The sequence below is a fragment of the Pelecanus crispus genome, chromosome 9 (assembly GCF_030463565.1).
Source record: "Pelecanus crispus isolate bPelCri1 chromosome 9, bPelCri1.pri, whole genome shotgun sequence".
Classification (NCBI taxonomy): Eukaryota; Metazoa; Chordata; class Aves; order Pelecaniformes; family Pelecanidae; genus Pelecanus; species Pelecanus crispus.
Window position 1 is genome coordinate 6274919 of NC_134651.1, and position 13139 is coordinate 6288057.

At 36.8% G+C, this 13139-nt stretch overlaps 2 protein-coding genes across 2 annotated transcripts in view; both read right to left on the bottom strand.

Annotated features, from left to right (window-relative positions):
* The window catches only part of EIF5A2 (eukaryotic translation initiation factor 5A2), a 472944-nt gene that overhangs the window by 258930 nt on the left and 200875 nt on the right, over positions 1-13139 (bottom strand). The window lies entirely within an intron of this gene.
* Positions 1-13139, bottom strand: part of PHC3 (polyhomeotic homolog 3) — a 30954-nt gene that overhangs the window by 3125 nt on the left and 14690 nt on the right. Inside the window, exons 9-13 of the mRNA XM_009477738.2 lie at positions 12210-12463; positions 11200-11356; positions 6941-7067; positions 5428-5566; positions 5105-5336 (exon numbers count right to left, since the gene is read on the bottom strand). Of these exons, the coding sequence (XP_009476013.1) occupies positions 5105-5336; positions 5428-5566; positions 6941-7067; positions 11200-11356; positions 12210-12463 (909 nt within the window). The remainder of the gene's footprint in view (positions 1-5104; positions 5337-5427; positions 5567-6940; positions 7068-11199; positions 11357-12209; positions 12464-13139) is intronic.

Consider the following 13139-nt stretch of genomic DNA (forward strand, 5'->3'; position numbering starts at 1 on the left):
AGGCAACAGAAAAAAGAATTCCTGGGTTAGAAATGTGCATTCTTAGATGCAATGACTCTGTCCATGCTAGAGCTTTTCAGCTACACAATTTCCAGTGCTTGTCCCTTTAGCTTGTGGAACCTAAGGTTCATGCAAGAGTTCAATATTACAATGGCAACTTCCAAGATAACCTGAAAATAATTTTTACTACAGCCTCTAATTACACTGTAACTATTGAAGAATTACTCATTGGAAATTTGAAGTCCTAGCAAAGACAGCTTTCTCATTTCATTAAGAGGAACAATTGCCATGATCGCACAATTGGAAGAGACTGGCAAAATACCACTGAAATAGCAATCAAGTAAGAGCATAATTCAAGTGGGTTCTTTCCATCAATAAAAAGATATGCGTATTCTACTGCTATGTACAACTCAATGAGAAAATTCACTTAGCTACCATTTCCAAAAGGTGTCAATTCCATCTGTTACCACCACTGGGTTAAATAGACAGAGTTTTGATTTATGGGCTTTAGCGTAATTGTCTCATGAAGATATTTATCATCAGTTACCTGAGTGAATATTCTATACACAGCAGTTAAGTCACTTCACAAGTGCAAATTTAAACTAGTTGGATTTTTTTTTTTTAAGTGATAAACTCTTTTCCCGAATGTGAAATAACATGGTCTCAGGTTACTGAGGCCTACAACATAAGAAAGGGGACTCTTCATGGGTTGGACTGTCCCAAGTAACTGAGGGCCCCTTCCCACTGAAGAACACTGTGGAAACAAAAGGTTCCTCAAAAGATGTTCTGGACATCTGTTAAGCAGAAACAGTCAGTTATGCCTGGCTGTATGGCAGCTCTGTTATACGGACAAATGTCTCCTAACAACGTGAATAAGAGCACTCATTGTCAGTTGTTTATTTGAAGCTTCTTTCCCCATAGCCACGTTTTTTCCTGTTTTTAATGTATTTGTGTTCTCAATCCAGCAGTCTCTCCGTCTCTCTCAGAGCCTTTCACACACATTTTAATTTGTGCTCCACCTTCTGGTCCTGATTTTAATTATTCCTCAGTTAAGCCTGGTTTTTGGCATTTTTATATTTTCCCCTTTTCTAAAGGTATACTATTAGAGAGATATGAAAATACTGTGAAGAACTTCTTTTCCACCCCAGCTGACAGCAATTGACTAATTCCATGTCCTCTTGTGTGCTCAGATTTGACTTCTATAAAGAATAGATAGTTTAATTTCCTGATGGATTTACAAATGTGTAAGAGACAAATAGAAAGGAATTGTGGAAGGAAGTTATCGACATCCAAACCTTAATTAATTTGGATTACTACTTTGTAGTGGTTGTAACATTCAAGGTTGGAAAAGGTTAGCTTTTCACAAAGAATAAAGTCCCATTTTTGTTCTTAATGATTTGTTAAACAGACCTCATGTAACAATTAGCTACCACTTTGTTAAGGAAAGCAAAAGATTAAAAGGTAGTTTGAAAAGAGAAAGGTCATCTTATGGAATTTAATTGTAGCCTCTGGTTTCAGGCTAAACCTCTGTAGTTTAGGTTACAACTCTATAAACTACAGTCTCAAAAGTAAAACAGTTACTCTGTAGGAGCTGGCTAACTTTTAATCAAGACTAAGGACTAGTTTGCATAACATTTAAAACAAAGCAGCTTTAATATGTGATAAACGCCCAGTTCTTGGGCATTATTTAACGTAACAAAAAATTAGAGTGGTATCTTTTGGAGGAAAAAAACAAATTAGTTTGTCACAAACAGTATTATATAGCCACTAAAGTCATTAAAATGTTTTATTGCTTCCATGTGTTCCATAACATTTACTTTTAATATTTCTGGTACAGCGATGCACTACTGCAGCCCAGCTACAAACTGTAGCGCAATGAACAAGACAACATTTTTCAGGAGCCCAGAGTTGTCATATTGCTCCTCGAATGATGCTGCCAATTCCAGCTACAAAGTAAGATAATGCTGCCAGTAACACAAAAGAAAAATCTTAAGATAACTGACCATTCTCAGGATTTAATAGCTCTAACATCATCATAAAGGTTCTTATTTATGTGTTGACACAGACAAAAAGTCAAATACTAAGTATTTCTGTGAAAGGTATCACTGTATAACTGACTTGAGACCTGAACATGGTGATTGTCAGACCACAGCATTTACAAAGAATCTGACAGATCAAGACAAGTTTTTGCATTTAGGAACAAAAGTTGTCCTATTAAAACAGATAATTGGTGGTTGTTGCAGGCTTTTTTCTTTAAGCAGGACATGAAGCATTTCCATGCAACGTTTCCTAAAATACCTTTTGTCAAAGTCATTCTGGAAAAGCAAAGCATGAAAATTTAATGTATTTCAATTCCCTCATCCAAGCACTTTCAGGTATTCTTAACCACTTTTGCAACTGGTTGTTGTGCAATAACTTAGCTAGAAAAAGGATGGAAAGCCGGTGAAAGGCCATTAATCTTGCAACTGAAGAAAGAAAGGAGGAACAACTCTGCTGGGGCTTAAACTGTTGCTGTCTCTTCCCCCCAGAAGAAATAAGTAACAGCAGAAGTGCCCTACGATCTTCACTTCTCCAAGACTCCAGAGGAATTCAGGAAAAGCCTGACAAGGACACTCGACTCCGCAGTTAGATCTCAGCTACAGACTCTATGCAGAAAGCTGTAAATCTAAACAGATGTCCCTAATGTTCATGAAAAGCTGACAAATCACTGTCTCCTACAACATGGCAGATGGTCTGAACCAAGTATCTACTGCAAAATAGCATAATGAAAGTCAATTACATTATTTCTTGTATTATTCAACTCTGACAGCATATGAAAAAGTATTTTTTAAGAGAGTGGCCTGAGAATATATTGAACAGAATAAACCCCAAAATTGCCAAAAAATACAAATGTAGCTATGTAACCATAAAAATTCTGGCAGGTTGTGAATATAACTTTAAATACCTATTGAACTTTTTTTAAAAAAGTATTTGAGAAACTAGGTCTTAATATGGATGGGAATGAGTAATTACAATAAATTTTTATTAAATGCAGAAAAATATGAAGTTTGTTTAAAATCAGAGATTACCTTGTTTATAGAATACAAACCCCCTCCCCCAGATCCAGCAGCTGGTGAAATATTCTACAAGTAATAGTTTCAAAATAGATACCACATTTTAAGAATATTACTTTTGGTTTCATACTTGTAAGTGAATTGCGTTTATGTGGTACTTCAAGTTTCTAGGACAGGAACTATTGTTTATTCTTTTGCAGAACCTAGATCAGGAAGTTATTGAATTAACTAGAGCCTCAAACCTCTAAACAGTAACTGAAACCAGCAGCGATATAGTCATCAGTAACACAGCTAAAGTACAGAAACATAAATGACCATGTCTTAAATCTAAGGAGCTTTCCTTGTTTTTACAGACATCACTGCAGGTTCCCAGAAGCAGATAATGTAACTTAATTGCTATTTATAAACCATCAGAAGAAAGGTACTTCAAGGATGACTTTTGCTGATTTAAGACATCCCTTACTCAATTCTTTGCCTGACCTACTTTATAAAAAAATCAACTGTCAAAACGCATGTGTATGACTTAGCAATGAAGAGAGAATTATAGAATCATTTAGGTTGGAAAAGACCTTTAAGATCATCAAGTTCAACCATTGACCTAACACTGCCAAGTCCACCACTAAACCATGTCCACTTCAGAGGAGATACATGAGAGAAATTGTCTTCATTTCTTCTTTTGTTTATCTGCTATGGATACACGGAGAGATTTTAACCTGGACTGCAAACTGGTGGCTTTCACTAGTATTTTGTTGACATTGTTGAATTTTTCTTAAGTACATTCCTTACAGGTTATCAGCCTAATGGTATACACAGAAAAATGGTTTAGCATTTCTAAACTAGAAAATTAGGAACAAACTTAACCTGGGTTTCAGTGTTTTGGCATTTGAGTTACATGGGTAAGCAACAAAAATTCTTGTATGACTGCTATTATGGAGACCTGCCTTGTTACCCAAAAGGATTACAGTATCTGATCAGATAGAAAGGCATCCTTGGGAAAGCGGGGGGGAGTGACCATTTAAAGCTTATGATAGTTGGGAAATTACAAATAAATGTCAAATAACCTGAAGATGATACAAAGGTAACTGAATATTGAGCTAAAGAAAAGGTTTGTGAATAAAGAGCCACTAAGATTATTTTTTTCTGAGAACAGACTGTGTCGACCAGCATGCAGAGTCTATATGCAGAAGTTCTCTGCGTTTCAGTTACTGCATTATGGACACTTTCTTCTAGTGGAGACAAGGTAGAGGGTCAAAGGAACAACATAGTACTTCCACTGAAATGTAATTAGAGCAGCTGAATTGGAATAAGAAACATATGAGTTGAAGTAAGTGTATTCACGAGATTTTTAGTACTGGTTAATAGAATTAATACTGTATCTTTGATAAAATGACATGGTTCCTATTGGAAACAAGTCATGAGTCTATAAATATTCTGCAGATCAGTGAAACTGTAAAACTTATATTAGCACATTCTGAGTGAGCAATCAGGAAGGGTAGAATAAATATAGAGAATGTTTTATCTTACAACAGATGGCTGGTCAGTGTTCAGCTTCTGTCAGAGGATATGCCTTAAAGTGTGGCTACTGGAACATGGGGATGCTATGCAAAACAAAGTTTAGCTTTATAAAGAAACTCGCTTATTCTTTTTTAATGACATATCAGGACAGGTCTTTCAAATTTTTCAGTTGTATAAAGGGAAAGAACTCCCTTTTTGTTTCTTCTACTGAATAAGCAGTAAGGAGGGAAGAGAAGAAAAATGTAAAAAGGAGGAAGTGTGTCTGATCTCTCTACTGACCTCTTGAGAGAAGTCAGACTGAAGGGAGGAACAGCTGTAATCTCCATCAGCTGGGATGCAACAGCAGAAGTGGGACTAGTTCTATCAACATGGGATTTGTGCTGAAGGAACAAGCAAGAGGAAACAAATCACATTCCAGTTTCTATCACCAACTAACGAGTACACTAGTGCTGTAACCACACCACCTCCTCATCACACCAGTGCTAAAAAGCAAGGAGCTTTACTGTTAACAAAAATGGAACAAGTTTTGCACATACCAGGCAAAGAATGTATGAAGGCCCAAACTTCATCAACAGTCCATACTGATGGGTCAGCTTGCACCACTGGTAACAAGTCAATGCTCTCCGGCATTTTCCTCATTCTTAGTTCCCTAAGTTCGCGTTCTCTCTCTCTTTCACTCTGTCTTCGCAGACGGGTGGTCATGGCAGCTGGAACAGCATCTTCATGAGAAGCCATATCTTCTTCTGCAGATGGATAAGTAATTGGAAGCTGGAAAACGCAGTACAAATACACTACAGTATTATATTTTATTTGTAATTCCCAAAACAATGCCATAGTTTTAAGCAAATATTCCACAGACCTGTCTAAGAAAATGATCTCGTGACGCCCCATCAGGGCCACTCGGTCGACGCCCGCGTCGCCCAAGACTTTGGCTATCTGATTTCCGATTCCAGCGACTGGTCTTGTCTGATGTAAACAGCCCAAATTTCTTAGTGCAACTAAGGCTGTGCCTGAAGAAGTAAGATATATTCAATAACACACTAATAGTTTTTTGGACTGCATTCAATCAAGTAACAATAAAATTACACTGCTGTCTACAGAAATGCTGCCTAATCAAAGACAACAACAGGTGTCACAAAAATGTAACAGAAAGGTATCTCAAAGGCCACTTACTCAAACCCCTTGTCTTAATGCAAGATCAAATACATCTCGATCATCCCTGGAAGACATCCGTCTTTACCATTCTCAAAAATTTTCCATGATAGAAATACCTTTGCATTTTACTGCAGAGTCCAATCCTGCTTCTGTAAAATGTCCACTAAAAGGCTGAAGTCACATAATATCTTTTCCTTCCATTTTCTCTACCTAGCTCACACCCAGTCAATGGAGGATGGAGGCAAAAGGGCCAAATCCCTTCTTAAGATTATTTCACTGGTAGTGTCACAACAAGTACCAATCAAAAATATACATTTCCACTACTTAAAATGGGAATGTCTCACATGGGGGATTAAAAAAGTAGCAGACATAAGAGAAAGGTGGTCTCTAGGCACACTGATGCAAAAAAAGAACTAAGTGCTGATTAGAAATGGGAAACTATTCCACATTCCTAAAACGTCTGGGATTAAATATCAATTTTCCAGCTGCAATGATGGAAGATTTTACATTCAGATGTTGACTATGAATGCTTCCTCTCAACCAAAACAAAAGCAGCATACTAAACCCAAAGAGAAACAGAAACCAGCTGCCAACCATGTACAGGCAAATGGCATCACTTATTATTTTCAAGAAAGGAGAAGCTTTAGAAAACACTGAATTATGTATGTTTATGAATATTTCTGTTTTCCTCTATGCAAATAAAGAATTTTTACACTGTTACTAAAAACATTTAAGAATGTTTTTTGTCTATGCAGCATTTCAATTAGGCCAAGATAAATTCAGTGGGTTTCTTTCCCCTAGCATCACACAAAACGGTAAGAAAGCCCACCTAGCCCAGCATCCTTTCTCTGACATTGCCCAACATCGAGGGGAAGGACAATAGGAATATGAGAAATATATAACAACTTGTGGCTCATGAACCTCTGCACCAATTTCCAAACACTTAGTAACCCTTAATGGATTTCTCTTCCACGGGTGATACCCATCACGTTCCCATAAGCCAAACAGCATTCACAGCACCCTCTGGAAAGAGGTCCACAATTTTACTGTAATTCCCTTTGTCTGTCTTCTTGAAATATATCACAATCTACCATGGTCCTTTGTACCCATATACTCTGCAAATTCGGGTAGAAGGCAGTCACGTGTTACTGTTTATTTTTCAACATCAGATGCTATTTGCATGCTATGCCATTAACCAGATAATGATAAGCGATAACTAGACAGAGTACCTTTTGGCACAGGATGTGGAGCAGAATCTTTTTGACCGTAGAAACTTATTAGAATATCCCATTTTTCCACAAAATTCACACTTCAGAAGATCATTTTCAATTTCATCCAGTCCCTCTAAAGAAAGAGGTGAGGCATAAAGAAGTCTGTTTCAATGACACAAAATTATGTCCAAATTTCCCATCTCAAGCAGGCAGGTACAAGATTTTCAAATACCTAACACATTTCATTAAATACTTTGATTAACAGAAAATTATGCAAAACTAAGCAAGTCATAGATTTCACTCTCTATAGAAAAGATCTTGAGCAAACTGAACCTTACTGAACTTTCAATTAAGTTATTCAATGAACTTAATCAGCTTTTTTGTTACATTTCAAGTAATCCATGAGCAACTATGCCCTCAAACATAGCAAACAATTAAAAAGACAGTCCTCATGAATTGCTTATAAAGAGTTCATTAAGACAACTGGGCATTCCACGGTCTAAATTCAAGCTCTCCTGTAATGATATAACGCATTAACCTTTTAAAATACTTTCTTTGAATAAGCAACTGCTACAACTAAAGGGACTTGTGAAAGCAAGTAAAACGTTGAACCTTATCTATGAAAAAGATAAGCTGCATATAAGAAAAGGATTATAGCATCTACTGATTTACAGGCTACTGTTACAGAATATTTTTCTGTTATTGGTGAGATGAGGAGGCGCTTTTACTGCTCCTTGTGAAGAACTCAAACACCAGCTGAGAGAAGCATCAGTGAAAGAAAAAGTAGAAAAGCCTGGAAGAAGGCAGTACAAGGCAACAAGGCAGCATACACGTCACATACTGAATGTCTATGCTGCGAAGCGTATTTCATGTATACAGCATGGTTTGTACATAGTTTAGAATAATGCCACCATATCTGCAAACCATCTTGACATGGAAAAAAAACCCCTCTTATCCCCATGCACCACCTGTGAAACGCATCATAAGGAGTGAAGGAGTGAGACTGGCACAAACTGAAATGTAACATTTTGTGTTCTTTCAGGTTAAGTAAAAGAGCTGCATGCCACGTGGCTGCAATCATGGACAAAATACATTCTTCAAAATTTCAGAGGACCAAACAAACATACATTTCTTCCACATTTTTAATACGCCCAAGTCACTGTTTCATATACTTTGCCTCTTGCTATTCACCATCCACATCTGTACTTATAGTTTTACATAATTAGTTGCAAAAATTGCACACCAGCTTTTTGTTCTAAACTCTGTTAAACTCTGATGCCAGCTAATGCAAATGCAGGTATCAAAGTTTAGCTGAAAGATTTTAACTATGAATTTGCAAAAGTCTGTAATAGCGATGTTAACTCACTAAACTGCTTGTTAACACTAACTATTGTACTGACAAGGTAACAAAGAAGCACTAGTGCAGCAAAGAGCTGAAAATACTGAAAAGGGTATTTGAGTAACATTCTGATGTATTAGGACTCAAAGACATAACTGAAGTCAACAAATCCTCCAGCAGCATCAGATGGAAAATTACCATGTTGCAAGCCTCCAACTTAAAAAATTGGTATCACCCAGGAAGTAAAAACTGGAAACTGGAAACATACCAAATCCGACCAACCTTGCAAGTGAAGTTAAATACCAGAGATGCACCCTTCAGATAAATCACTCTCTAAAAAAAACCCCCAAACCTCCCACTCCCAATCCATGGTATGTGGAAAAATCTGACAACAGAGTGAAGAGAAAATTGATGCTAAGAGCCTTTACATTTGCATATTAGGTGTTCCTACCATATATGCACTCATACCCTGGTTTAGTATCAGAAAACCTCCTTTGCTCAACTTCTGCATACATGGATGTGTCTCAATGCTGGATGTTTCCTACTAGCTCATCTAATGAGTACTTGCAAATCGTGTACATAAACCTAACACCAGCTGTCAGGAACAATAACTAAAACAAAAAACATGAATGTTTGACTAATTCCATAAAACAACAGACAAGCTGTTTGAAATCTGAGAAACAACATGGTGTTAATACTGAAAAGTTCTTAGGGAATGCTACTGAAAACTGAATTATAATCTTCTGTAACATTAAGGGCAAAATAACTACTGCAAACAGAGCTTCAAATATTCTAGAAGATAACCAGACAGCAAACGTTTCTTTTGTTTGAAATATATTGGGTGAAATAAGGTATTAAAAAAAAAAGCTGTACTCTTGATCAAGAAAGCAAGTTTATCTAATAGCAATTTACTAAGCACAGTCATGAGCTAAGAGATTTACAAGGCTCATTTTGTGTGTAGAAAAAGTAGTATAGCTCCATCGAGCTGTAAAAGAACCAAAAAATGTCAAACAAGTCATATACTTTACCAGATGACTTTTTTTTTTAAAGCCTCTTGTACTTGATGCTTTCATGTCACTGGACTTCCCTCTCAAAGAACTGGTTAAATGAAAGCCCTCACTGGGAGATGATACCAAAAAAATAACAGCAATTTGGTATTAAATGAAACAAAGTTTTCTAAAACTTCCAGTCACACTGCAACCCTCCACTATTAATATGCCAGATGTTTGCCTTCTGAATTTAGTCTGCTATGCCTACGTTGAGGTTTGTGAAGAATAAGGGATGGGCCTCAAATTATTTTACAGTAGAATATAGTGTAACATGTTTTAAAAATGGAGCCTGTAAAAATTGTTTGTTCATTTTTCTAGATAGACAACTTAATTACAACATAATCAAAGGAAAGTTACAGTTACAAAGCAAAGCACTTCAAATATCTGCCACTGCCTAAACTAGGCTGTTATGGCAAAACAAAGAAGGGCTCTGGACTACACTGAGATATACCGGTAAATGCAATCACATCATCAGCCATAATTTAGAAAGCCTGTTTTATGTTTCATTTTCAGGCATTGTTTCCACAAAGAAGCTTCTGCTTTCTTTGCACAGATGTTATATCAACATGCAACCCATCAATATTTCCTTTCAGTGATATGCTTCCAAGCTAAACCAGCTCCTACTAAAAATCAGTACTACAAGTAAAAATATACTCTTAATTTTAAGCAGAGATACATATTTCCTGAGCGGTAAAGTAAATCAGCCTTAAACAAAAATTCCAACCATGTTTACTTGACTTCACTACTAACAAATACTCTTCAAATTCAGAATGCTTTCTAAAGCAAGGTAAAAACCTTGTCTGCAATCCTTGACTTGGGTCTGACACAATACACTTACAAGCAGTAATGGATATGAATCACTGCAGTAAAAAATAATGTATCAGAATCTAATAATCTAAAAGACCGAATTTTGAGCTCATTTGTTTGCTGAGATACACATGGATGCAGCCACCTTCCCTACTGCACTTCAGTATCATTCACCAAGGCAGAAACCACAGTAACTAACAAACGGCTGCCATCGGTGCTGCTATCCTGAAAGTTCCTGTGAAGAAAGGTCAGGGGGCTGGACTGTTTTAATTAAGTGACAATTCACAATGCCTGGAGTGGGAAGTAGTTGAAGCTCAGCGATGGTGACACTTGCTACTGCTCAGGACACGCTGTGCTGGCTTTTTCCAGCCACTTCCCCGATGCAGACCTGTGGCAGTAGCAGGCACTGTATATATCCCTTCTTATCCTGCTCACTACAGTTTTGATATGAAAGAGGGAAAAGAACTATTTTAAGAGAATGAAACTAAGAGTTGCATTAAGACAAATTTAAACAGATCACGAAAACCAGCTCCTGTGCAATTGCTCAAGCTGTGGAAGAGAAAATCCAGAGGTGGCTGAAAAATTCCGGACTTTCAAATCTTGCATGAATTTATACAAAAATGTGAGTTAAAGAATAACTTGGCTCTTCTGGGCCAGGCCATGGTTTAAATTTCCATTTCATAACACTCATGGAGCTACCTACATTTGGGCTTGAACACTAATAGAGGTGTAACATGTCCAAATAGTTGATTGCCGAATTCTAAAACATCCATGATGATGATTATGTCGGATACTGTATAAGGAACTCGGTTTAGCTCATGAGTTGTGCCGGAGATCATTGTATTCTAAGCAGGACAAGTGCATCGTTTCTTGACATTTGTCTGCATCTACAGCAACTGCTGTTATGAAGTGTAGCTAGTAAAAAACATTTGAAACTAGTTTCTATTAGAGATAGTGTAAAGACTGGAGGAAGATTCCAGAAGTACAGACAGGATGGGATTCTGTAATACATACAGAACTGAAGGGACCAAAAAAAAAAAAAAAAGGATATTTAAACAAAAACTACAAACCTTCTGCAATCATATCCTCTATCTCTGTGTCCGATGAGTTGTCTGCATGTTTTGTATTCTGCAAGTCTGATTCAACACACACAACACTCATGATTTGACCCTCCACTAGCAATCTTTTTTCTGCAGGCTGTTCTACCAGCAAAGATGAACGACTTACCTATTACAATAAAAGCAAAGCAACAGTGATTAACTGAACAATGAATAATTGAAAATAGTATTTGTGACTTAGCAGTTGTAACTGAGACTAGAATCACAGTTTCTATTCCATATCAATGAATCATTATTACATAGCGCCAAAGCTCTAAATATAATTTCTCAAACAAATACAGAGACTCTCTCCTGCTCTGCGGAGTTTGCAATTACATTTAACAAAGGAAGAAACACATTCTATCTAGAGAAATGAAGAAATGGGAAAATGAGAGACATGTGAAATTAGCTAATAAGGCAGGCTCATAGGTTTTAAACTGTCCATTTGCGGATTTAAAATTTTCAACAGTAATTCTTACCAGACACAGTACTAATCACACCACGCTCAGTAAGGGGCTTGCCAGTGGTTTAAACAACAAAACTTTAAAACTTTAGAATTTTAACACAGACTCATCTCAGGGGTTTAAATTAAGGTATCACTTAAATTGAGGTATTAGGAGACAGACAAACATAAAACAAAAGTTTTGCAAACAGTAGCCTAAAGTCACTCTGTAGTTATCTCTGGATAGAACCTATCTACTCAACTGTGTTTCTGTTTTCATTTAGTACCTTGTCAGCCAGTGATACTGGCAAGCCAAGCAGTAGCATGAATTCTGATTATACACATAAGACAATACAAACAATATACAAGTATACTGAATGCTGTAAGAAACAGGTTACCAATCAGTGGAAAAAAGGTCAAAACCAACATTTGAAAAATGATTCAAGATCTAAATAGCTACTAGCCACAAATAACAGCATCCTTAAAAATAGTTTGCTTCAAAAATTAGTAGTAAAAAATTCATAGCAACTTTTACACTTACAGGGAACGGCTCTAACCCCTCCTGAATCACAAAGCCTTCGATAACGTGGGTCAGGATCTGTGGTTTAACAATAGCCTGTGGAGGTTTATTTTCTAGGCTAGGAATGCTATTGGGCATTGATGTGCTGTTGCTCCTTGTTGTTGCTGCTGGAAGCAAAAGAGGTGGTGGTGGAATAGAGGCATGTGAAGGATCAGATGGAGATTTAATTACTGAGGCACTGACTGACGATGTCACTGAAGGCAGTCCCCCATGCTCTGAAAAAAATAACAAAATATGTTATGTTTTTATCAGTTATGTCCAACTGTTGGCTCAGAATTCTAGAAATAAGAGATGATAAACACACCCATTTCTGCACCCATCATCCTGTAACACAGGCCTCTCCTTACAATTTACAGATTTTACCTTCAAGAAGATTGTTTTGCTTGACAGACTATTCCACAAACAAACAGTTCTCATGTAAACATTTTCCTTTACTCAGTACCTACTAACTATAAGCACAGTTGTCCATTAATTACATACACAAATCACAAATCTGTAGGTCAAAAGCAGAAACCAGTCTCTTCAAACACTGGATTCTCAAGACCAAGGTATTTCTAAAGAGAGAATTTATTTTCAGGGATGCTTTGAGCCTCAGGAACCTGCAGAGTCACAAGTATATACAACATCAACCACCACTAAGCACCCAGTTATATGTATAGCCTACAGATATACACACACTATACTATATAGAGAGAAAGTATGTATTTGTATATTTAGCACATTGGGGAAGTTACATTAGTTTGCAGGACAACAATTGATACAGGCATGTATATCTTACAATTCACTGAAGAAGAAAAATTTTCATTGGTAGCTTTTGCATTAGAACAGCTCCTTACTATGGCATATAAAAAAATGGTGCCAAAAAGAATCCTAGAATTGTTTAGGTTGGAA